The sequence below is a fragment of the Furipterus horrens genome, unplaced genomic scaffold (genome assembly GCF_987537825.1).
Source record: "Furipterus horrens unplaced genomic scaffold, mFurHor1.1.pri manual_scaffold_5, whole genome shotgun sequence".
NCBI classification, from domain to species: Eukaryota; Metazoa; Chordata; class Mammalia; order Chiroptera; family Furipteridae; genus Furipterus; species Furipterus horrens.
The window spans coordinates 108,151,087-108,177,249 of record NW_028327175.1 but is presented as its reverse complement, the minus strand read 5'-3'; the positions used below and the strand labels follow the sequence as shown (position 1 = coordinate 108,177,249).

The window sequence follows — 26,163 nt, the reverse complement described above, 5'->3', positions numbered from 1 at the left end:
CCCTCTGGCTGGTTGACTGAGAGTCACGGCCTCCATCATGTCTTGCATGCTGTTGTACAGGTACTGGCAGAATGAGACAGAACAACCCAGAAAACAAAACCCACATCAGCAGAAATACCCCCAACCACAACAGCAATATTAACAGCAAATGAGTAAAGACTAATAAAGATGGAAAGAGAACAAAATATTATAAGAAAGGAAAAAAGAATATGAGATGAGTGAGGAAAGAAAAACAATTTTGAGAGGGTAGAGGGAGGATAGATAATAAGCATAGGGATTAGAACAAGGCGAAGAAAGGGCAGAAATAAAATTTAAAATAAAAATTAAAAATGGGAAGGAAGAATGCAAAAATGGAGTAAGAAAAGAGACAAGTTTACTACAGAGTTTGAAATTAAAAATAGTGAAACAGTAGGAACAGAATTGAAGAAAACAACAGCAGCAGTATCAATGACAAATGAGCAAGACTAATAAAGGTGGAAAGAGAATGAGAATATAAGAAAAGGGAAAGGAATGTGAGATGACTAAAGGAGAGAAAGATGATTTTGAAAGGGTAGAGGGGGGAGAAATAGTAAGAGTAAGGAATAGAAACAAGACCTGGAAATGGATAAAATAAAATTTGAAACAAGAATAAGAAAGGAAAGGAAGAAGGCAAACTGGAGTAAGGGAAGGGAAGAGTAAAATACGAGATTTGAAATTAAAATAAAGTGAAATAATAGGAATAAAATAGAAGAAAAGGAAATGTTAAAAAGCTATGCAAGAGAATAAAATAACACAAATATTGAAAAAGAACGAGGTAGAATTTGTCTCAGCAGAGTTTGGTGTTTGCCTGTTGTCTTCTTCTGGGTCCAACTCTGGTAATGTCAGGTGCTGTTCCTGTCTAGGTCTAGGCAGCCGGTTTGAGGCTACAAGTGGTCCACAGTTTGTGGCTGTCTCCTTCATGCTTGGCTGCGTCTGGGCTGGTCCTTGCTACTCTACCCTGTTGGCACAAGGCCCAGAGTTGGGTCATCTAACATCCGGTGGCACCGCAGGCACCACCTCAGCCTGCCTCTGGAGGAGCCTTCTGGTGCAATAGAGAGGGTGGGATCCCTGGATCTCCCTTGGAAGGCACTGTTCAGCCTTCAGAGAAAATTGTGGAAGTGTTCCCCCATCCCTGTACCACAGGTCTTGGTCTGACCCAGATTATTTCCAATAATGTATAGTTTCTGATGAACTAGCTGTCCATTTCATGTAAGGGGCCAATCTGTGTAATAGGGTCAGCTCTTTCCTGCCTGGCACTGATGGCAAGTCTGTGTAAGAGCCAAGGCTGGGCAGGGCCCTGAATTCCACTTGCTGTGCCAACTTCTGTACTCGCTCAGTCCAGCTGGTTTCAGTGGAATAGGGCCTGAGGACCCAGTGTGTCTTGTCATGGCTGAGAAAAGTTCAGAAAACCTCCCCACCGGTGTCTCCCTCTCTTTTTCCTGTGGCTTTGCGGCTGGCAGGGCGTTCTTGAGCCTCGCCTGACTGTTTTGCAGAGCTTCCCTGTTGCATACGGTGCTTGCAGTCTCTTCTCTTCCCACAGGCTTTTACTCTACTTGGGGAGGGGAGTCTGCCTGGCTGCAGAGGATCTCAGCCACTCAACTTAACTCCCAGCCCATGGCACAGTCCCGAACTCTCTGTTCTTTGTAGCCCTGGGCTTGCTAGCTGCGCCGTTGTGCCACTTTCTGAACCCCTGCCCAGCTGGATTCAGTGGGAATGGATTGCACTTTCAATCTGCTCTCCTTGCTGGCAGAGCAGCTGCGCGTGGGGTCTCTGCCCAGCCACACTTCAGCTCTCCTTTTAAAACGTCTCCATGTGGCACCCACACTGCAGTACTGAGTCACTGTCCAGTTCTCCATGCACACCACTTTCCCCAAAAGCAAAAAGTCTCTCTCAGTCATGGCTGCGTGCAGCCTGCCGATGCCTCAGACAGACCCAGGTGCAGCCCCTGATCATTTTAGGAGATAGTCCCTCTTGGTACTGTCCCGGATGGTGCTGCAGCTGTGGGTGTGCTGCACGCTGTGTGCGTGTAGCCTGGATCTCCCAGGCTCTGTGTATCATCCCAAGTCACTCCCGATTAGGGTTGGGGGGTCCCTGTGTGGGATTAGGGCCCCCTGCCCCAGTAAGGGAAGGAGCTGCAACACTGTGATTTCTGTCTAGTCTGTCCTCTGCTGCAAGGTGCCACACACAGGGTATTTTCCCTTCAGCTTACAGTCTCCTTACCGGATGGTACGAAGGTACTTCTGCACTCCTTGGCTTCAAAACCTCATATCAGCTAAGATTCCATTGATTGTTCAGGTCACTTGTTGGAAAATCAGTGGAAAATCTGAGTTGGAGGCAAGAGCAAGTGGACTCATCTTCCACCTGGTTGGCTGCCATCTTCCCAGCCTGTGTGTAAGGCTTTATGTGGGTGTAAGTTTTCAACTCCGTTGTGTAAATACCAAGGAGCGAGGTTGCTGGATCACATGGTGAGAGTGTATGTAGTTTATAAGAAACCACCAAACTGTCTTCCAAAGAGGTTGTACCATGTTACATTCCCACAAGCAGTGAATGAGAGTTCCTGTTGCTTCACATCCTCGTCAGCATTTGGTGTTGTCAGTGTTTTGGATTTTAGTTACTCTAACAGGTGTGGCTTGCTTTAGCTTTTTGTAGTTCTCATTGTTTTCCAAATCCTACTCGCTGACTGGTTTATGCACCTCCCCTTTATGAATGTCACTTCCATGGGGCTAGAGACCTAGTCCTTTTTGTTACCCCCTCCATTTCTGTTGCTTAAACAATACTTGGTACATAGTAGGTCTGAGGAAAGTTATTGAATAAATTCTGTACTTTCTGCAACAATCTGGTGAAGTCCTCAGTACTCCCATTATTTAGGTGAGTGAACTGAGGTGTAGAGAGAGATGTCCACCTTGCACACATTTGGCTAGGTGTGATATTACTCAGACTGTTAGACTTTTCCTTTGACACATAAGGGAATTGAGGGTCAGTGAAACTAGTTGCCTTGGGCACATTATTTGTCCTCTCTGTTGTTCTTACCTTTCTGTTCCTGAGCCCAAAATTGAGGAATTGAGGTACCTCATAGAATTGTTGTGAGGATTAAATGCATTAATATATGTAAAGCTGTATTAGTTATCAGCTATGTAACAAATTAACCCTCAAATTTAGCAGATTAAAACAACACATTTATTATCTCATAGTTTCTGTCTATGGGTCAAGAATCTAGACATGGCTTAGCTGGATGCCTCTGGCTCATGATCTCTCATGCGGTTGTGGTTAGGGTGTTGGGTGGAGCTGTGGTGATTTCAAAGCTCCTCTGGGCCTGGGGAACCTGCTTCTAAGCTCACACACAGCTGCTGGCAGAACTTGTTCCTCACAGCATGGGCCTCTCTGCACAGGCTTTCCAGGCATCCTCATGACAGGGCCATTGGTGATGCTGAGAGGAGAAGAGGGAGAGAGAATCATGGATTTGCTGTTCAACCCACTCATGTATTCATTGGTTGCTACTTGTGAGTGTGCCCTGACCGGAGATTGAACCCGCAATCTTGACATATCAGTATGATGCTCTAACTGACTGAGCTACCTGACCAGGGCTGAAATGCAATTAGTTTTTATATTTGACCTGGAAAACTCACTTATTAGTTCTAGGAGCTTTTTTAGAGTCTTGGGATTTTCTGTGTAGAAAATCACATCACCTGCCAATAAGGACAGTTTTAGTTTTTCTCTGCGTGCCTCTTTTTGGGACTGTATTTCACTGGTGAGAGCCTCTAGTACTGTGCTGAATGGCAGTGAGGAGAAAAGACTTTCTTGACTTTTTTCTCAGTTTTAGAGGAGACCATTAAATCACCACCAACAATGGTGCTTGATGTAGAATTTTTTTCCCTAGCTCTAACCTCCTCTAAATACATTTTTTGAACAATAGTAAAGTGTGTTGATGAAAAATTTAAATAAATTTTCTTCTAATTCCATCATCAGAAATGAATACTGTTAACATTGTGGTGTATATAATTCCAATGCATTTATATACCAATTAATGTATGTAAGAGGTTATAGTAAATATACTTTCTTTGTTCTCTGCTGCAGTCACGTAATGCTATATTCTAATCACATAATGCTAATAAACATACATATTCATCATAACTTTGAACAGCTCCGTAATATTCTTTTATAGGTGGATATACCAAATTTATCTATTCATTCCTCCACTATAAGATATTTATTTTGTAACCAGTTTCTTTCTGCTATATTCCTAACATCCTTATGTATATGTTTGAGACTTGCTCATTATTTCTTGAGCATAGTTTCCTAGAAGTGAAATTGCTTAATCCAAAGGTATACAGTTCTTGAGGCTGTTGATTCATATTTCCTAAAGGTCACCTGTGACCAACCACTTACATTTATGGATGTCTGATGATTGCTAGCAGAGGCTTCAGGGTAACCCTAGGAAAGTTCCTTAACCTCTGAACACAGCTCACCAGTCAGAAGAATCTTGTTCATATTCATGCAAGAGTCTAACCACAAGATTCTACAGATCTATGCTTATCAGCCCTTGTTTTTCTACAGGAATCTCTCACGGCTTTACATTTTCTATTTTGTCCATTTCCCTAAATTTATATGGAGCAATGTGAATACACTCAAGTCCCAGGTTTGAGTGTATGTGTCATTTGACTTTCTGGCCTTCAGCTTTTCCATCTGCAAAATGGGCACAGTATAGCCAGCCTTATGAGGTGTTAATTCAATGAGACCAGCTGTGTGACAGAGAGGAAGACATGGACTTGGAGATGCTTAAGTGTGAATTGTGGTCCTGTTTTGTACTAGCTGTGTAAATTTTTTGATAGGCCACTAATCTCCCTGAGCCTCAGTTTCTTCATCTGTAAAGTGAGGGTAATAAAAAATGGGGACAGACCCTGGCTGCTGTGGCTCAGTGGACTGAGCGTTGGCCTGCGAGCCAAGTGTTGTTGGTTCGATTCCCAGTCAGGGCACATGCCTGGGTTGCACGTCAGGTCCCCAGTTGGGGGCGCAAGTTAGAGGCAACCACACAGTGATGTTTCCCTCCCTCTCTTTCTCCTTTCCCCTCTCTCTAAAAATAAATAAATAAACAAACAAACAATTTAAAAAAAAGGGGGACAATCACAACTCTTTCCACAGTGGCTGTGCAGATTAAACAAGAGATTAAGTGCCCCACTCAGAGGCAAATACTCATGTGATATAGACGGAAAGAAAAGTCTGTTTCCTATGAAATATATGGGGAATGAAGTAGAGTATTTACCTGTAGGAGGCCTCAGTTCTTACCGAGCATGGAGAATTTCAAGGAAGGTAGAAGCATCTCAAATACCCACCTCTGCCACAGTCCATGTGGGCAGTACTTTTCTAACAGAGACTTGTTTCTGTTTCTTTACATTTTTTCTATGTGCTCCATCTGAAAAGGCAGTCTTTCGCAAATTGTAGGGTTTGCGGGGTTAATAGGTTATCAATGTGCATAAATATTTTGAAGGCATTGAGAAGCCCTGTGGAGGTGGGGAGGGAGGGAGAGAGAACTTCGCTAATGTTTAGTGCATCTTTTCCTAACTGTATTTAACTTTAATCTCTCTTTAAGCCCTTTGTCACTTTCTGGATGACAGTTTGAGAAAGTGCTTCAAAAAATCTCCTCCCTATTCCCTTATTTGATCTAAAGCAAAGATTCTCTTTCTCAGATTTCAGTCACTTTGCACAACCTTCACGGCTTTTGCCATGCTTGTGTATCACCCACGTTTTCTTTCCTTAATGTTCTTCTTTTAAGCCATTCACTCTTGAAAACATTTGCATTTCTTTCCAAAGGATTCTGTATATCACTGCAGTAAATGGCAACGTCAGTTTTTAAAAAACATACTAGAAGAAATGCTAACATAAAAAAGTTTGGTGAGCTCCTCAAATGAATTTGGGAAAGTGTCATATGTGGGAGATTCTGCTTCAGGTCATTTCCTGTGGGTCCATTGAACTGTGAGGAAGTTGGATCCTGCCACTCTTCACAGAGTAGAAAGAATTGGACAAGAAAGAATTGGGAGTTTCTGCAAGTTTATCTTTGTAAGGTTGGACTCCACTGTAGTTGCTTAGGTTACAAAAGACAGAGTCCACTTGAGCAGACCCCTACCCCTGTTCCTTTTTGTCCTGTGGACTGTTATTGTCACCATTATAATCGCTGAGGGGCCCCCAAGTCTATCTACCTCCTCGTTTGAGGCAGATGTGTGAGTTGCAGCTGAAAGGCTGAATCCTTGGGAAGAGCCCAGCTGTCTCACACGGGTCAATGATTGTCACAGAGGGTGAGAAGTACACTAGCTGTTCCTGGAGCACCAGTGACTACCTTGGGGATGGAGGTGGGGAAACTGGTTGAACCCTCAGGATTCCCATGCAGCCCATTTTGTGGAAGATCTGAGCACTGACAGTTCCTTTACAATAACAGCACCCCAACTTTTCTGGGTGGACTTTCAGATGGAGCCTTAATGAAATCACTTTTTTAGTTGAAAAGAGCCAGGTGGCAAGGGTGATATTCAGCTGAGCCAGGTTCACCCTAGAACCAGAGAGGAGTAAAACCCCGTGACATGGAGAAGGGAAGTTGCTCTAGGACGGTGCCAGCCATCTGTGCCTCTGTTTGGAGGTCTCATCCACACAGGCCCACTCAGTGTAGCTGCCTCCAGTGTAGACAAGGCGGAGGAGGGGAGGCACCTCACCCAATGTGGGAAGAGACAAAGGGACAGCCTGCTTCACAGCAGCTTCATCATCCACCCACAAAGTTAAAAGTAAAAGCCGTGTGTATATAGCCTTCCGGGCTCTGCCACTGTTGCTCTCTTATACATGTGCATGTGCATGTACACACACACACACACATGTATGCGAGGTGGTATATAGTGGGGAGGATGGGCTGCCAGGCTCTGAAGACAGACTGCCTGGGCCTGAGGTGGGTGCCGATGCCCTGGAGCCCTGGTCAGGTTTTGGTCTTTGCCGCTGTCCTCGCCTCTAGGCCCCTGGCGTGTGTGTGACCTGTGCTGGGTCAAAGGTCCCTGCTGGGTGGGCCTCAGCCATCATTGCAGTTCTGGGGCCTTTCACAGTTAGATGTGCTTAATTAATAGATCCATTCCATTGTCTCATGAAGTGTCAGATAAAAACACATTTTTATTTGATGATTATAATGGAGACCTGTGTAATAATAAGAATGATGAATTCTATACAGTTCTTCTGTTTACAAATTCAAATCCATTTAGCTGGTGGCAGATTAATTGTCTAGAGCCTAGGAATTATTTTTTGGGTCACTAACATGTTAAGTTTTTAAAAATACCTTTTGATGGGGCAAAAACTCTGTAGTTTGCCAACCCCCACCCCCACCCCCCAATTCCCTTTTGTAGTTATTGTACTCATTGGCCTGGCCTGTTGTGGTCATTTAAGTCTGTGTTTCATCTTCAGAGACACGCTGTGGCAGAGGACTGTTATGAACCAGAGCTAAAATAATGGGCTCGATAGAACCACCCACACATGCTGTGACCCTGTCAAGAGTCCTGGTTTTGCTACTGCACCATGGTTATGTAAGATGTTACTATTGCGGAAATTGGGCCAAGGGTTTACCTGACCAATCTCTTGGTATTATCTTTGCAACTTCATGTTTATCTACAATTATTTTCTCACAAAGAATTGGGCCTCATTCTGTCAGGAATGGGGTGGTCAGGAGCCAGTTGACTCTTTGGAGTGGCCAGTTGCCCTCCAGGTGTTTTGACTTTTATTCAGAAGCAGTTCCAGTGACCTGAATGTGTTCACTTCCCACAAAAGGCAAACAAATTCATTGATACAAAGTTGACTGGGATGAATTTATGGCTCCCAAAGGTGTCTGACCCAGTAGTTTGGTATATTCTTCATGGCTTCTCATCATTTGATGGAAGTCGGATTTATGTTAAAAATCTTGGCTTTCATATGTTAGGTCTGATATTTAGATAGAGTCTTAGGACTCTACAAAAAAATTGATCCAAGCCTGAAGAAAAGCAGCCACTTGAAACATTTCAGTGCTTGCTGTAGAGTCGAAGATAAATCAGGAAGCCGAGGGTTGGCATGTGTGGTGTGAGCAAATGGGACAAAGCAGCCAAACGCTGACGTGACTCACCTATCAGCCAGCTAGAATGAACCTGCCTAGTCTGCTTTCTGGAGGCGGTTCTGCCATAAGCCATTGTTAAAATCATGCCACACAGAAATGCGTGTAAATTTCCTTCTTTCCCTAGTTTTCACATCATATGTAACTTGAATTCACATGTGGAGATTAGACTAGGCTGGGGATGAGTGACAAGACTCTGGCTGAGGGAGCCCAGGGAAACAGGCTGTGTTTCCCTGTGCGTCGGGGAATGTTTTTTCTCCCACAAACCTTTTCAGGACTTGTTAGTCGTATAGCTTCAGATGTTAGCTATTCATATCACAGACAAAAGGCAGATACTTATAGAAACATCCGTGACAGGCTGTCTAGGAGGAGGGAGGTAATTAAGGGACTCCTCTGTGCTTTACTCTCTCTAAAGTTTCTGGGATGAATGTAGCGTTCTCAGGCAACAGCTAAGTATTTGGTAGTGTCTGCAGTTGGCGAGGATGGTTTTTCTGCCAAAATATAGTGTAGAAAAGCAAAATACAAAGTGCCGTCTTTGTGGGCTAAGATGCATTGAGAACAGAAGACAGAGCCAGTGATGGGCAGTCTCAGGTTTTCCCACTGGGGAAATTGTGGCATATCCATATCAAGGAATGGCACTTCATTTGTAAATAGGCCGAGTTAGAAGCTTCTGGTGGTGAGTTGTTAAATGAGACAAACCCAGTTGCAGAAAAATTTATAATATGATCTGGTTTTATAAAGTATGTCTATTTGAGTATTTTGGGTTTGTAGTGACTATATGATCATGGAGGAAGGCATGAAATGTGTATATCAGGTTTTTAACATTGGGTGCCATGGGGAAGGGGTGAGTGGAACAGTAAACAAGGAAAAAAACACTTCAAGCAAAAAATTAAAGGAGTGTGAAAGATGTTTCATTCACAGAAATATTATATTTAGAAATGTATGTGTTTGTGTGTGTGTCCCTAGTGAGGGGTATGATAGAATAGTTACAAAAATGTTGGGTTTATTTTAAGGTGCTGGGTTTTCAACTGATTTTTATATTCCTTCTTAAATGTATTCTAATTGAGTATTTTGCAATGAGCATTTTTACTTTTATATTTATTTTTATAAAAATAAAATAAACTCAATCTTAAAAGCTTTTTTCATTGTGAGAAAATATTCTAGCAGGTTCAAAGGCACTCAGGCTTACGACCTTTGTGGGGATGAGCAAAAGCAGAAATGTGGAAGAGAAATGTCTGTCTTGTCTGACTGGTGAGAAACCAAGTCCAAATCCTAAAGGAGAAGGAGAAAAGCTCTTTTGGGCCTTGGGGGCCGAGAGCCCTGTGTTTGGATCTTGGCAGTTTGTCTTACTTGTACAATGGTTGGAGACATAATCTGTGCCCCAATTCCTCTCCTATAAAATGGGGAAAATACTGTAGTGTCATTGGGTCTGACACATCACGGACACTTAATAAACACTTTTCTACTGAATGAGGAACGAATAAATGAGTGAATGTATGCTTGATCATTGAGGCGACATATGTAAAGTCTGAGCTATGTTGTAAATACTCAACAAGTGGTAGTTTTCCTCCCCTGGTCCTCATGTTCTTTTCCTTAGCCAGTGTATCTGGGTAGTGAATTCAGTGGAGTGAGGTCTTGTTTTAGCCCGAGTTCCATGTTTCATAGTACAGTCTTACATGGGGGTGGATATGGACTTGGTCAACTGCTTCTCATCTCTAAAATGGGTGTTGTGGTATACCTTGGAAGGATTAAATGAGATACTTAAAGATTTCACATGATGCCTGGCAAAAAGTGAATATCCACTACATTTAGTGATTAATAAACATATTAAGAATATTCCCCAGGTTGAATACATAGTACTTGGCATGTACTTCTGTAATTGCAGAGTATATTACTGAGTGCCTGACACAGAATAGGTATCTAAAAGATTGATAGATGTAGATAACCTGAGCATAGCATATGTCAACATCCTGATTTTACTGGCACTGGAACCAGTTAGCTTATTTCCATCATGAAAGAACAGTTCTTGAATGCATTCTGCTAATGTGCCTTTCCTAATGTCTTTTCCAGTGATGATCTCAAAAACAGAGACAGTGTTATTATTTATAAGATAAACATTGTGTGTTTTTCTTTACACAGACCCCACCTGCCTTTGGTCTAAATTGCCTATTAAAAATAATAATTTTTTTAACATTCTTGTACCTGCAGGGAAAATGAGGTGCTCAAAGTCCAGCTGAAGAAATATGTAGGAGCTGTCCAGATGCTGAAAAGAGAAGGCCAAACAGCTGAAGGTAAGGGGGAGACAAGCCTGGGTGAGGAGGGGGCCAGGCCTTTGCACCTTTACCACTCCTGTGCCTTGCACATAGTAGACACTAATATGTGACAAGTGCATTTTCAGATGACTTAGAAAAGCTGGATTCGAGAAATTTAATTAGATGGAAAAGCCTGCTGTGTATTCTAGCTAAACTAATATTGTAAAACTTACTTGCTAGATTATTAACAACAGTCATATCAATTTGTATACTTAGGGGATTTTATATTTAGAGTCTTGAGACATCCTGCAGCCTGGTTAGGCCAGGGGTGAAAGCAACAGAATGCTGAAATGGTGGAGAATCTAAGCTCTGAACTTAGGTTGACAAGGTTCCAGTCCCACCTCTGGTTAAGTTTCTTCAACTCTCTGTATCTTAGTTTCTTATCTGTAAAACAGGGTTTGTTGACAGTGCCTGCCTCATAAAGCAATCCATGTAGACAGCATAATGCCTGCTGTAGAGTAAGTACTGAGTAAATTTTAGCTGTTAGTAATATTATTAATAAGAAATGATCACTTGACAAGCTCTCACAAAATGAGGGGGTGACCTATGCTTCCTCTCTCTGCAGTTTGGCTACAGTTTAACTGTCATGAATCTACTGAAATGTTTCTCAGGTCAGCCTGAAGAAAGAATGTTTAACTTTGGCTGAAGTATCTTGCAGCCTTCAGCCAAATGACCATTACAAGATGTTCTTTAACAGAAATGAGCTCTTAGAATTGTGGACATTTTAACAAAGGGGTGGGTAGCCTGTGCTCACAGGTCTTGGGAGTCAGCCACACCTGGATTTGAATTAAGGATCACCCACTGTAACTTGACCTCTTGGAGTCATTTTGTCATCTGTGAGCGAAAACATCACATCAATGTCATTGTGGGGGTTTACCAAACAATGCAAAGCTTCCAGTATGGCATTTGGCATATTCTAGGTGCTCAGTACATGCTAGTTATTTTTCTTGTAACAGAGGGGTGCAGGATTGGAATCTGGATATGGCTCGCATAGTATTATCATAAAGACTTGAATTGTCTTTGATGCCTTTCTATTTCTTATGGTGTCAGTTTGATCAGATTCAACATATTGATGATTTTTACAAAATAACATGCCTCGCTTCATTCATGATTGGTCTGTATCTGTTACCAGTCTGGGGGTTATCATTGCAGAATTAATTATTCATCGTGGTTTCCCCTGTGGGCTCGTCACTCTTTTCATACAGATATTGCAATTATGGCCCCAAATTCATTTCATTCTATGGAGTTACGTATATGTTGGTCTTCCAACTTTTCACTCCTCATCTTTGTTTCCCCAGCACCTGGCTTTTATAGTCATTCATTCTATTCCTTACATGTTTTGAATGAATAGTATTTGTCTAGCCCCTCACACTTTCCAAGCAAGTTCAAATCTATTCGCATATGGCTCTGTAACTGTGATGAGTATGTCCTTTTCCTCCGTTTAAAAACGTTTGTTATTGGAGGCTCAGGAGAGCTTATGGGGCTTGAACATGTATCTGGGGTGGAAATGAACTTGGGTCATTTTCTCCAAATTTCTGGTTCTTTGCTTATACAGTTTAAATTTTAGTGTGCAGAGGAATTATCTGGGTAGCATATTAAATATGCCTTTTCTCAGAGGTGAAGAGAATTCTTTTCCTTAGGACTTATTTCAGTGGATCTAGGATGGGGCTCTAGATTTGCACATCTAGATATGTGACCCTAATGCATGTGACCTGTGGACCACACCACCACCTTTTCAGAAATCTGTATTCTATCTATATAGAACTTTGATTTTGTGCAGTAAGAAAATTAAGCCTAGGGAAAAAAGAAGCACTGCCTGACTTGCTTTTGCTTTAAAAACCTCAACCCTATAAAATACATTTCTGAGTAGGAGTGTTTTGGGGGTGATTCCCTCCAAATGGGTACATGGAACTTACAATGTGCTGAATGGGTTCTCATGGCAGCCCAGCTCCCTTTCCTAAGGCCCAGCCTGAATGCTCTGCACCAAAGCTAGGAAGGAGCCTTTTCAGGACAAAGTTGAGATGATCCTTAAATGGATTGGAGCAGAGATAATTAAGCTTATTTTGTTACCTTGTGTAGTAGCAGTCCCTTACTACTCTTTCTTACCATGTAATTTAAGACTGGCTGCCTTATCTGTGAGTCATCCTTCAGTGGAAGGTTTTTATAAAAGCCCTTGAGTTTGGTGATGTACCGATGCCCTGTGTTGCCTATTGAAGTCCTGCACTTCACTCCTTCTCTCACTCCACAAATGTTAGTGAGCACCAGCTCCGTCTCTCATTAAAAGGCACTCTTTCAAAAATTGCACTTGGGCCCTTTAAGAGCTTTTACCTGATTTTCAAGTGATGTCATATGTTACTCAAAGAAATTGAAGCTTTGCTCCTCAACCACACTGACTCAGTTTGTTAGATGCCATTGTGTATGTGCCCCGACCAGGCTGCAGTGGCTTGGGGAGTTCTGGCCACTCTGTGGCGGCTCGGGTGTCTGGGAAGTTGGAGGAACAGGGGCAAGGAGAGCCCCGAGAGGGAGGGGGTCCTTTCTGAGCTGTAATTTCCTCGTCTCCTGATGTTAAAGTGACGGACATAGATAGCGATGGGACTGGCTCCCCAAATTCCAGATGGAAATTCAGAAATCATTTTCCACATATAAGCTTTTTAGTTTGAGGATATACAGCTTCTTTTTATGTGTTGGCAACAAATTGTTTATGAAATTATGAGCTCATCTGCAGGGAAAAGAGTAAAAAGTCATTTAAATTGACGTGAAATACCTTTAGGGTCGAATAGATTGCTGAGAGCTATATTGGGATCCTCACCTTCATTATTACATTGTTGTAGGAAAATGGATCCAGGATCAAAACAAAACAAAACAAAAGAAAACAAAACAAAAAAACCCCCCAAACTTAAAATGGACCTCTAGACTAGATTGTTTACAACCTCTAACTTTATTTCAAATTCCCACCCTTCCCCTTTTTCTCAAGAGTGATATAGTCCCTCTGAGAAAATCATGATTTAATCAGCAATGTGTGAAGTAGAGTTTTGAGTGGCCTCATCAAATAATTGAAAGATTTCTCCCCTGTTATCCAGAGGTAAGGTTAGAGTATTCACCACTCAAATGCTCTTTTTCCTTGGTAAGGTCAGAGAATTTTCCAAAAGCTGTTGCCTCCATTTGCATTTTGGGATGTTTCTCATCCTGGATCTGTGTTGTGCTGTCCCTCCAGCTGTGGCATAAGGACCATCATGTCCCAGCGGAACCGGCTTGGCAATTATACTTCTGTTGTAACTCTTATTGGACTTTCAGTTCATTCTTTTGTTGAAGAATTTGGACAACCTTTTTCTCTACTCCCACCCCTACTCCAGGGAACCATTGTAGGGCAGCTGCACTTACAGAGGGTGAGCAGGAGACCACTCTTCAAAGTCACGCTTTCCTCTCAGGCTTATTGCTGAAGTTTGAAACAAGATATGTGGCAAGTTGGCCTCTTGCTTGGAGAGGCTTTCTGGCAGCTCAATGAGAGGCCTGGGGAGTAGGTGACCTCCTAGCCTCAGATACATGATGGGTTGTATTAGCAAGACTTGCTCATTCTCTTAGGAATGGAATTATGTTAGCTTAGCACATAGAGAGTGATGTACAATCAGGAGAGTAGTTTATTCATCGTTAATGAGAAATAGAGTCATTGGGTAGATCAGAAAGTCCACATCTGATGTTCAACCCTATCACCGCTCTGGGCTGATCACCCTGGGGAGCTGGATTCTCACCTGATGGCTGCTTATTGGGTCAGAGAAGGGGAAACTGGTTGGGTGTTTCACATGCTCAGTGGCTTGATGTGTCCATTATTTAGAGAGGGAGAGATCTCTAGGCCTGGGAAAGCCCTCATTTGGAGAGAGACTTTCAATTTCTGGCTCTTCACATAGCCCTTTCCTTATTTTCATCAAAGTTTTGAGACATGCTAGTTCCATTGGATGTTGGTTGATGGTGAGACAGAGCACCGCTCTTATAGTGATACTTTGTACTTACCTCAATATAAAAAGTCAGCAAAAAACGTTGTTTTAATTTAGTGGTTGTAATTAATGATGGCTCTTCTCCCATACCTCCAAGTTCTCTATAAGACATAGATGCAAGACTCAGACACATAGTGAGCAAAATAACATTTTTATGACTGACAGTTGATTGGAAACTCAAGCTTGACTTGTAACCAGAGTTACACTCCCTAATAATACACTGCTACTCAGATAGACTTAGGTAGACTGAGGGATTGTTGGGTATGAAGAATTATTCTCACCCAGTGGGGACCAAGCAGGAAAAGAGTCAATGGGGGTGTTTCACTTTGTAGCACATCAGCTCTACCCAGTTGAAATCTCACCAATCAGGTTGGAGGTAGGAAGTGCAACTGAGGTCATGACTATGGTGGAAGTCTCCTCATAGAAACATGGCCTCAGGGTGGAGGCCCTTCACTAAGAACTGTGATGACTGCAGCCGCTGAGATGCCTCCTGAGGGAGATCCTAGGACAGCAGGGCTGGGGCAGGAGTGTGGTTCAGTGAGTGGACACCTCCTCCATTGCACCTGACTATCTGGAGAAAGGCCGTATCAACAGAAGGAAAGCTTGCCTCACCTGTCGCTGTGTGTTATTCTCCAAGGGTGTCACTTCATCCCTCTCTGCATATGCCCCCATGGAAACAGTGGTCATGGCCAAAACATTTAGGAAAAAGTGTGCATTCCTACATTTTTTTGCATGTCATGATGGACATTAGAGAATGAATAACTTCTGTGATAAAAACATTGAAAACTCCCCTTGGCAACAGACTTAAAGAGTAAAGATGACCTTTCTGTGACTTAGTTTCTTTCTCTGTAAAGCAGTCATTGTAATATTACCTTTTTCATAGGGTTTGGGGAAGATGAAATAGATTAATACACTTACAAAGTGTCTTGTACATAGTAGCCACTCAATAAATGTTGGAATTGTTTTTACCACTTTTATTATCTTTACCTCTCACAGCCTCTTTCAATAAATCATAAAATTTGGATTAAAATAGTATGTACTTAATAGGTGGTTGTCTTCAGGATTAACTATTAAGTGACATAATTCAGATAATAGACATGTTTGGATTACAGTCTGGGATCTAGAAATGCTGTAGTAGACAGAATAATGATTGCCCAAAGATGTCTACATCCTACTTGTGGAATCTGTTAGTATACCACCGTATATGGCAAAAGGGACTTTCAGGTATGATTAAGTTAAGGGTCTTGAGATGGGGAGGTTATCCTGGTTTATCTAGCTGACACCAATGTAATCACAAGGGACCTTGTAGGAGGCAGGCAGGAGGATCAGAGACAGAGGAGATATGATAATAGAAGCAGAGGCTGGAGTGATGTAGTTGGAGATGAAGGAGGAGGCCACAAGCCAAGGAATGTGACCATCCGCTAAAAATGGAAAAGTCAAGGAAATGGGTCTTCCTCTGGAGCCTCTAGAAGGAACACAGCTCTGCTGACACCTTGATTTTAGCTTGTAAGACCCATTTAGGACTTCTGACCTCCTGAACTATAAGATTTTTTGTCTGTTTGTTTTAAGCCACTAAATTTGTGGCAATTTGTTATAGCAGCAATAGGAAGCTAATATAAATATTTAGTTAAATTGAAGTATTAACTTTATCATTGATGGACTTGAGGATTTTCTTCATCATAATCTTATGGAGCTTGTGGTGGGAGGTTGATATTTTGAAGGTTGGATTTTATTGTCAGAGGCTCCCTGGTAGTCAAACTTGGGACCACAGAGGAGAGCATGGTCTTTGATTTGCAGCCACATCTGGGACAGTAAAGCCCCTTGCTGTTCCCCCACACCCATGCATGGTATGCTTGTCTGGTCAAGCAAGGGAAGGCCTTGCCCCAGTCCAAACTTCTCTCACCCTGGGGTTGCTGATACCAGTCCTGACGGATGAATCTTGTCACCAGCCTTCTCTGGAGATTGGAGTTGAAACCTCCAGAGCTGTATGGTTGTGACCCCACTGTCTGGTGGACCCTTGGTATTACTTTTTGGGCATAATCTTGTTTTCATGTGTAGCTGGGGAGGCTGGCTTCTCTGAATGTCTCATGGGAGGACATTCTTACAAAAGCCTTTCATGCTAAACCAAACTTCACTAGGTGTTGGGCTTCTCCTGGGTACTCCTGAAGAGCATTTGCCTATGAACCAGAGCTTTCTTTCTGTACTGAGGAAGATACTTTCCTGCTCGGGGCAGCCGACTCGGCGTTCTGGAAGGACATGGCCCTGCCCTTGTCACATGACTTGTGTTGACTCCCCTATCTGCCGGTGTATAGTGGACATCTGTGTCCTCCGTAGCATCAGGTCCCACTTGCTCCAGTTTTCATATGACCAGCATCCTCCACCCTCTGTCCTGTACTTGACCTTAGCCAGCTGGCTCTAGCTGGGTCTCAGGGCTCTAGTAGGCTGTCAATAGAGTTCTTTCTTTCTGTTGAGCCTGGAAGTTATCTTTTCTCCATGTGGAGGCTGGGGATGAAGCCATCACACACAGAGAGAAGCTGAGCTGAGAGGTGGAGAGGAACTGGGCTCTGTTCAGGTCCTGAGCCCTTTAATTCAGCTGTGCCTGATGTGATAGTCCAACTCCGAACTTTTTGTTAATAAGAACAATAATTATACCAACCCCTCTGCCCCTATTTTCCAGCTTGAGTTGGATTTTGAAAGCTCATATGGTCCATGGCAGACTGTTATCTCTTTCTTTACTGGTTATGGAGTTCATCTGTCCTTGTGAAGGGTGTTATTTCTCCAGAGTGAGTTGCTGTATCAGGAGGCTCTTCCTTCTGCCCTCTCTCTTATCAGTACTCTCCATAGTCATCATCTGTCCTGGCCACCACAGACCTGTTCGTAGTGATGGATTTTAAGGCTGCAAGCTCTTGCTGGCATCCCCATTTAATTAATCTGCCATAGGCTCAGGGACAGAGGAAGAAGAAATGGCCTGGTGCTAGTGGCAGTCACAGTAGTCGGGAGATATACTGGGAAGGACTTGACAGATGAGGGCAGCTTGGGAGCAGTTTTTAAAAAGTTCACTCTAAGAAACAAAAGAAGTAAAAACAAAAAAACTAGGAAGTCATAAACCTCTTTCACATGTCACGTCTCTGCCTGCACGTGGCATGCTTGCTGGTCCCCTGTTCCACTCTGCATGCATGCGCTTCGTGCTCTCAGTGAGGGGACTTGGTTCCCGGGGCTCCCAGGAAATAGGACTTGACGGTTAAGAAGCCTGATTCTGGGGAGATCGTTGGTTATGGGTGAGGGAATTCCTAGGGCTACATTTTTTCAGCCTCATACATGTAGGCTTTAGACTGTCTCCTCTTGGGTGGTCTCATAATCTGCCGCCAGTGTGCACAGAGACAAAGACATTTTTGTTTGAAGCAGGCTTCTTGAGTTGTACGGAAAGGGAGCTCATGACTATACGAGGTCTGTCCAGAAGGTATCCAGCCGTGTGCTATGAAAAGTAGAGACATTTATTGAAGAAGATATAAGATACAAGAAACATTGTACACGGGACAATGACACCTCGGCCCCCTTCAAAGTAGGCACCATGGGACCTCACACAGTTCTCCCAGTCGCCATCAGCTACCCCATTGTATTTTTCTGAATCTCACTGATGGTCTAAAATCTCTTCCCTTTCCAAGGTGATTTTAGTTCTGGGAAAAGCCAGAAGTTGCAGGGAGCCAAATCTGGGCTGTAGCGGGGCTGAGCCACCTGGGTGACTTGATGTTTCGCAGGAGAACTCTGCATGGGACGTGATGCACGAGTGGGTGCACTGTTGTGATGAAGCTGCCAATCACCAGTTGCCCATAGCTGCAGCCTTCTGAGTCATGTGAATATATTCTGCAGAGGGATGTTCAAGCTTAATGCAAAATTTGATGCATAGTTTTGCTCTACTTAGTCATTTTGAATGCGACAGCCACACTGTACGGCGTCTGCTGCCCCCACTGACTTGTACAGTGAAGTTGTCACTGTTCACACATGTGCATTCCAGTCCACTCTCCTTGGCTGCCAGGTTATATCGCTGTCACCCATACCTTTCTTGTTATATTAACAATGGCTGGACTTTGTTTTGGACAGACCGCCTATGTATGTTTTCCTATCTGGTTCTAGTGGGCTAAACATGTAACCTCACAGAAAGATAAATCAGATCCCATCACTCTACTGTTTAAAACCCAGTCCAGACTTTTTGATGATGGCCTTCAGGGCTTGGTGTGATCTGGCTCTTCCCCATATTCCCCTACTACCCTCTCCTACCTCCCTCCCCCTTGCTCTCTTCACCTCCACCATACTGGCCTTTATCATCATCACAGGACTTACCAGTACCTCAAAGTCTCTTGGTTGTTTATCCCCTTCCCTGTTTACTGTCTGCATCCCACCCTGCACTCTATAATCTGCAAGAGCAGGGACCTTGCCAGTTTTTGTTACCTGCTGTGTTCAAAGTGCTTTGAGCAGTGCTTGACCCCATGGTACGTGCTCCATACATATTTATAACATGAATGAATGGCATCCTAAGAGTAGCTGTTGCAGAACTTGGCCTCATGGCGTTTAGATAATTGAGGACCCATGGCAGCTGTGGGGAGCTCACCAATAATGTGCTGTGTCTCATGTAACTGCTTCTTTCAGTTGTGCCTCCAACCAGATTCTTCTGATCATGTATTTGCTCCTTGTCACTACAGTTAGCACATGCCTTTGATTTTCCATGGTTTCATCATCCAGAGCTCTTTTGATTATAAGAGTCATAAAATCCAATTTAATCTGGCTTAAACAAAACAAAACAAAAGTCTGGGAGCTCCCATCTCCAAGGATGGCTTGATCCAGCAGCTCAGACTATGTCATGAGTATATCCCCCCAGCCCCCCGTTTCTCAGCTTTCTCTCTCTCTCTTTTTCAGTATTGGCCATGTGTGCTGGTAAATGTTTAACATCCATCCCTCTGGGGAGAAAAAAGGGCTTGCTGATCTTTATGGTGTCAGTGCTCCCACTGTGGCTGATTTCAAGCTGCTGCCCCTGTGTCACTGAGTGCGGAGACGCACGCACAGGGCTCCTGGGAGCTGACAGGTCCCAGCTCGGCACCCCACTGCGTGTTGGCTCCGTTCTTAGGCAGGTGTTCTCATGCAGGCAAGAGGCTGCCAGCAGCTCTAGGTTTAATCTTCTCAGCAACTCAGCGGAAGAGAGAGCTTCCTTCCCCACTAGTTTCCTTATAAACCATTTACCATCTATCCCCATTTAGAGCCATGGTACTTAATCTTGGCTCTATACTGAGTCACCTGGGGAGTTTTAAAAATCCCAGTGCTTGGCCACTTGGAACCACAGCCTTGGAGGATATCACTTTCAAATACATAAAGATTAGGGGCAGCCAATATGTTACAAATTTGCCAACATTCTTTGATTCTTGGCCAGCACTAGATATCTCAAGTTAATCAAGGTTAGTTTTTTTCCCCTTAAATTCAGATTTAGCCTCAGAATTTGCTTCTCCAGATAGGCTCCACCAATTCAGAAAACCAGGGGGGAAGGCGGGGGGCATGCAGTGGAAGTTGGTCATTATCACCATACAAGTTAAGGCAGTGCTTTTTTGGTGCCCACCCCCGCCCCTGGCCCCGTCAAGGATCTGAAGCGAGTGTTAATCACATTTCATCCCTTTCACATTCCACTAAAACGTGGCCCTTTCCCCTCTGTCCTGCACCCGCTCCCTCTTGCAGCTCATCACGAAGTTTCATTGCACTCACTCTTGTCTCCCATGTGCCCCCATGCTGACCGCTTTCTGATCCTCTCTGCTCATCTGATTTCCTCTCCTGGGTGTGCCATTTCTCTTCCCCTTGCTCAGCCCAGATGTCACGTTTGTTGTGAGAGCCAGCTCTTTTCCTGTCACCTTAAAGAAATCTAGTCACTCTGACCATTCAGTTTCCTAAGCTCCTATTGCACTCTATGAGCAGTAACCAAGGCCCAGTGTTGGCTCTCATGAGCGAGTTGGCAGCCCTGTCTGTATGTAGTCTGACCACACAATGAGCGTGATCTATGACTTAAAACTTTTCTGTGTGTGTGTTGACCAAATACACAGGAGATGTTTAAAAACTTGTTGCCAGACTCTATCTGAGTACTCTTAGGCCTGATTTCAGAGTAATAGACAAGTTGATATAGATGGGAACAACATTCTCTAAGAAGGAAAAATGTTGGGGGAAGTGATGTTACATACTACTTAAGAGGAAGAGAATAATTATTGTTGCTCTCCCTTCTTCCAGAAGTGACCCACACCACTCTGTTCATGAGCCATTGGTGAGGACTAGTCATATGGTCACCCCTAGATGCAAAGGGGCCTGCCAAGTGTTGTCTCTGGCTGGGCAGCTGCCTTCCAGCAAGATGCTAATATAATGGCAGAGGAACATGGCTTCATGCTGCTGGTGCTGGGCACTCACTTTGATGCAGGTGGTTTCCATCTTCAAAGCCATTTGTGTGGCTACTTAGAAAGGAACCTTATACCCAATGAGCCTATTTTTGGGTTTGTGCTCTTAAGAATCTCAGAAGGAATGCCTGGTAGCTTATAGGGGTCTGCAGTAGAAAGAAAAGTGTGAATGTGTCAACGATATGTCTGTCAGAATAACTGATTTTCTTGCCAGTCACTAATTGGGATAAAGAGACCATGTTGTACTTTCCCTTTTCTGAAAGGTGTTTCTGGTTTCCCATGTAACATCCAATACGTACATACATACATACATACATACATATATACATACGTGAGGTCTATCTGGAAGAAGTGCAGCTATTATTAATATAAGAAGAACAGTGTGCACAACATCAATGTAACCTAGCAGCCAAGGAGAGTGGACTGGAATGTGTGAACAATGATGACTTCACTGTGCTAGTCAGTGGGGGTGGTAGCCCTATTGAGTGAGCATGTGTACTGTGTGGCCATCGCATTCAAAGTGACTGAGTAGAGCAACAAATCTGAATCAAATTTTGAATTAAACTTGAGCATTCCTCTGTGGAAACTATTCATGTGATTTAGAAGGCCAGGCTGCAGCCGTGGGCAACTGGTGATTGGCAGCTTCATCACAACAACACGCCTGCTTGTGCATCACGTCTCGTGCAGAATTTTTTGATGAAACATCAAATCACCCAGGTGACTCAGCTCCTCTACAGCCCAGATTTGCTGCTCTGCAACTTCTGACTTTCCCCAGAACTAAAATTACCTTTGAAAGGGAAGAGATTTTAGACCATCAATGAGATTCAGGAAAATATGACGGGAAAGCTGATGGCGATTGGGAGAACTGTGTGAGGTCCTAAGGTGCCTACTTTAAAGAGGACTGAGGCATCATGGTCCTATGTACAATGTTCCTTGTATCTTCTTCAATAAATATCTCTATTTTTAATATTACATGGCTGGATACCTCTGGACAAACTTCATATGTATGCACTTATACATGTACATACACATACATGTACACACAGAGATGTATAAATGTATATATGTATACATACACACATCTATGTCTGTCTATCTAGAGTTGATTGATTGACTTTAAGGGATTGGCTCATGCTATTGTGGAGGTTGGGAACTCCAAAATCTGTAGGATAGGCTATAGACTGGAGACCCAGGGAAAAGTTGATGTTGCAACTCAAGTCTGAAGGCAGTTTAGAGGCAGAATTTATTCTTCTGGGGACCTCAGTTTTTCTCTTAAGGCCTTCAACTGTTTGAATGAGGCCCACCCACATTATGGAGGGCAATTTGCTTTACTCCAAGTCCACTGTTTTAAATGTTAGTCATATCCTAAAATATGCCTTCATAGTGACAGACTACTTTTTGTCCAAATATCTGGGTGCCCTGGCCCCGCCATGTTGACATGTGAAATTATTACAAGTCATCTGCCTCGAAAGAGGTTGAGTCAAAAGTACCATGTGATCTATGTAGTACCTCAGAGGTAGTGTGTCATAGCTACCCAAGAGATGCCTGCCTGTATGGGGCAGCCTCTGCCTGGGGCTGGGTGGCTCGACTGGTCAGCATCTGCCCCTTAACTTGATCTCAAGAAAATCCACTCCATTCCCCTCTCCTTTTTGGGTGACTGAAATCTAATTGTGTGCCATCAGCCACATGGTGGGCAGGGACTGGGTCAGAGCATGAGGGACTCACAACTGGACATCCGACTTGGGGCAACCCACTTCTCAGTCACAGTGGCGTGTGTAGGCAAGGCACGCAATTGGCACTTTTCCTTCCTACATGAAGGCTCCTCCTTCCACAGTAAAGGAGACAAGGAGCATGAAGAAGGGATAGGAGAGCATGGAGGCAAAAGGCAGGCAAAGGTTTTCCAGGTTGGAGCATCTGGGTTGCAGCTCAGCTCTGTATTTACTAGCTCCAAATTCTTGGAATTAAGTTTTTATCTCAGAGCTTCAATATTTCCATTTGAGGAGTAGAGATGATAATGTTGACTTTATAGAATTATTTGAAGTTTCAAAGGGATGACATGTGCCATGTACCATGCAATTATTGACATTATTTTGGATTGGAGATGCATTTAGAAGGGCATCCAGGTGATGGAAGGTCAAGACACATTAACAGAACACCTGTACATTAATTTATGAAAGTGGGTGAATAATTATGGTGATAATTAAAGAGTAAACCTCTTTGAAAGCTTGGCAGTCCATTATCCTGGTAAAACAATATTTGTGTGGTTACCTAGTTTCCTGGCCTTTAAGTAAATATCTGAACAGGTAGCCTTTGTACCTGGCTCTTAGTAAGTGCTCACTCTGTACTGGTAGCACCAGGAAAAGATACTCCAGGGACAGTAGCCCATGCTCTGATTTTTAAAAAAATCAGAATTTACTGGAAAAGTACAGGGAGTAATATACTCAACACCCCCAATGTGCTCCCACCCAGATTTAACATAATTTTCCATATTTATTTCAGATTAATAAAGTATTAAAAGTTGTAAGTGCAGTTGAGGGTGTCCTTACTGATTATGACCATAGATGTTTTCAGATGAACTCTGGCCGAGCTTGGTGGCATGACTCAACTTAGCTGATCTGGGGACTGAAGGGGGTGGGGAGTTAGAACTCTGATGGGCCAATCCAGGCTCACATGGCTTATTTCTGGAAGGGGGTGAGGTGGGAGCAGTTCCATCCACACATGCTGGATTGAGAATGGGAGAGGGGCAGGCCCCCAGAGACAGGATGGATGCTGATGTGAGAAGAGAGGATGCTGGGTAGCAGAAACACAGGTGATCATGCAGCTGGAGTTGCATGGGAAACAGTGCCAGCTCCAGAATCTTTATATAGGAGAGATTAGGTTGTTTTGTTAGAAAGGGGGTTTGGAGGGCTTGTCTTGAGACTGCCTCTGTCACTTTGTTCTTATTGAATCTGTATGTGTACTTGGGCTAGTGTTTCAGGTGGACTAGATTTGGCTGCATAAAAAATAAAACTTAACACAAACAAGGTTTTCTATTATCTAACACAATTTCAGAAGTAAGTAGTTTAGTCCAGGGCTGGTGTGATGCTTTTATGATCATTAGGAACTCAGACTGCTTTTTCCTTTTTGCTCTACCATCCTTAGTACACGGTTTTTAATCTTAATGCTTTTCTAATGGTACCTAGGTAGTGGCTGATGTTTGGTTCATCACATCTGTATTTCATAGGTGAGTTCTACAAGGATTTAAGCCTTCTTTTAAGGAGCTTTGCAGGATTCCCTCCCCCTTCCCTTAAATGACTTCTACTTGTAGCTCTTGGGCCTCTCTAATTGCAAGCAAAGTTGGGAAATGTGGTTGCTTAATTGGCACATAAGGAATTAGCTTTTGGATAGATAGGCAGCAGTTGCTGCCCCAGGTGGCTTTGGGGAGGGTGAGGCTGAAGGAAGTTTTGTGGAAGGAGTGGGGGCAGGTGCTAAAGTACCCCCAAGCCACCCCTTAATGTTGTCACTACTGGGGACAGCTTCATCAAAGGTACAGGGTCATAGTTGCAAAAGAATCCAGTCTGTGGTTCTAGACTATCTCTGTCACTCTGGATGATGTTTTGTTTGCTCAACCAGATTTTATTCCCTGCAGGATGCTTCCCCCTCCTAAGTCATTGCAAAAGCAATTGTCTGAAAATACCAAGTATCAATTCATGATTTTTGTTCATTCCCTTTTTATTGTTCCATAGGAAACAAAGGCCCAGAAACAGAACAGGAGCACTGGGGGCGCTTCCGCTCTCCTTGCAGGCCTGGGGAGACGTGTATTTATCATTGGCATCGTTGCTTTTTAGAGCCGTCTCAGCACTATGCTGATTGTCATGCAGTTTGTCAGTCGGTGTCTTGTTTGGTGCTCAACTTCTCCCCTTCCTGGCAGCCGACAGGTGGCCTGTTTTGTTAAATGCCATTTTGGTTCCGAACACTGCTCTGTGTTAAGTTTCTAATTACAGCTTTCATAAGGCAGCGGGTCATTTTCCTTTGAGTGGGTAATGATGCCTTGTACATCGTCTAAGAGTGACATGTCTAAATTTTTTTCTTGGACCGAACAGAAAAAAAAGACATCCTGTAAAGAGATAAGGGGTTTATGTCACTGGTTATGGCTTCAGTTTCCTTCTTTGCCTTTCAGTAGCCATACACTGCCTCTCGCCCTCTGTCTTCTACTCACTCTGCTTAGAATCTTCTGACTGTTCATCACATCCCCCATTCACAGTCAGATGTCACTGCCCCGGGAAGCTCTCTGTGATTCCCACTGTCATTTCCTAGTTGTGCCATCCAGATCTATAGTTACTGCCTATTTTGTATATAAAGTATTTATTTCTTCCTTTAGTGACATATATGCTAAACATTTACCAGGATGTAAGCTCCATGACAGTAGGTAATGGCTTGGTTTTGATAATGTTGTTCATCCGAGCTTCTAAAACTGATACCTGACCCTGGTAGGTGATAGTAGATGTTTGATAAATTGATGGATGGATGAATGTATTTGTTGAGCACCTTATAATAGTAATAATTGATAATATGGATTAAGCGCCATATGCCAGGCCCTGTGCTCACTTCTTTTAATAAGCAGTGTTCCTGTGAGGTCCGTACGGTGTCATCCCCACTTCACAGGTGGGGAAAATGAAGCTTAGGTCAGTGAGAGTGCATAATGGGGCCAAACTGTCTGGATCAAGTCTCCGCCGTCCACTGTGTGGGTGTCAGGTTGCTGTTGTTGTTGCCCAAGGTGCTCAGTGGTGAGAGGGGGGCTGGAACATAGACGTCCTGAGACAGAGGTGAGTGACCCACAGTATCTCTCCCCATGGTGCTCACCGCTGGGTAACAGGGTGGGGACAGGAACCCAGGCTCCTGGAATCCAGTGAGCAGAAGAGGTGAAGATATGCTGTGTGGTGCACTTGACCTGAGTTACTGAGGGGCATTCTAACCACGTGCTGTACCTCAGACTTCGTGCCACGATAGGCTCCCCGTTACCTTTCCATTTCTCCCCAACTCTTTCCTCATAATCTCATTGTTTGGGGGACCCAGTGCCTCCAAAAGAATGCCCTCCTTCCCTGAGGTGGAACCAACCGGTTAGGCCAAGCTCTACTCTACCTTTAATTATTCTTGCCTTCATTTACATCTGGTTTTTCTCATTATAATACAATTAGCAGAATGCAGGAGTCCCATTGACAACCAGGAATGGTGCCTGCACAGTTTGAGGCCTTGTTCCTGTGGTCTTGGCTTCCTTGTGAGTCAAATGAAGGATTTGGGATAGACAATAAGCAAAAATACACTCATGGGCCAAA

At 43.5% G+C, this 26,163-nt stretch overlaps 1 protein-coding gene across 2 annotated transcripts in view; it reads left to right on the top strand.

The window, feature by feature from the left end:
* Positions 1-26,163, top strand: part of SNX29 (sorting nexin 29) — a 581,450-nt gene that overhangs the window by 219,224 nt on the left and 336,063 nt on the right. For both annotated transcript variants that reach the window (XM_090279147.1, XM_090279146.1), the window contains one exon: positions 10,331-10,413. In XM_090279147.1, the coding sequence (XP_090135273.1) occupies positions 10,331-10,413 (83 nt within the window). The remainder of the gene's footprint in view (positions 1-10,330; positions 10,414-26,163) is intronic.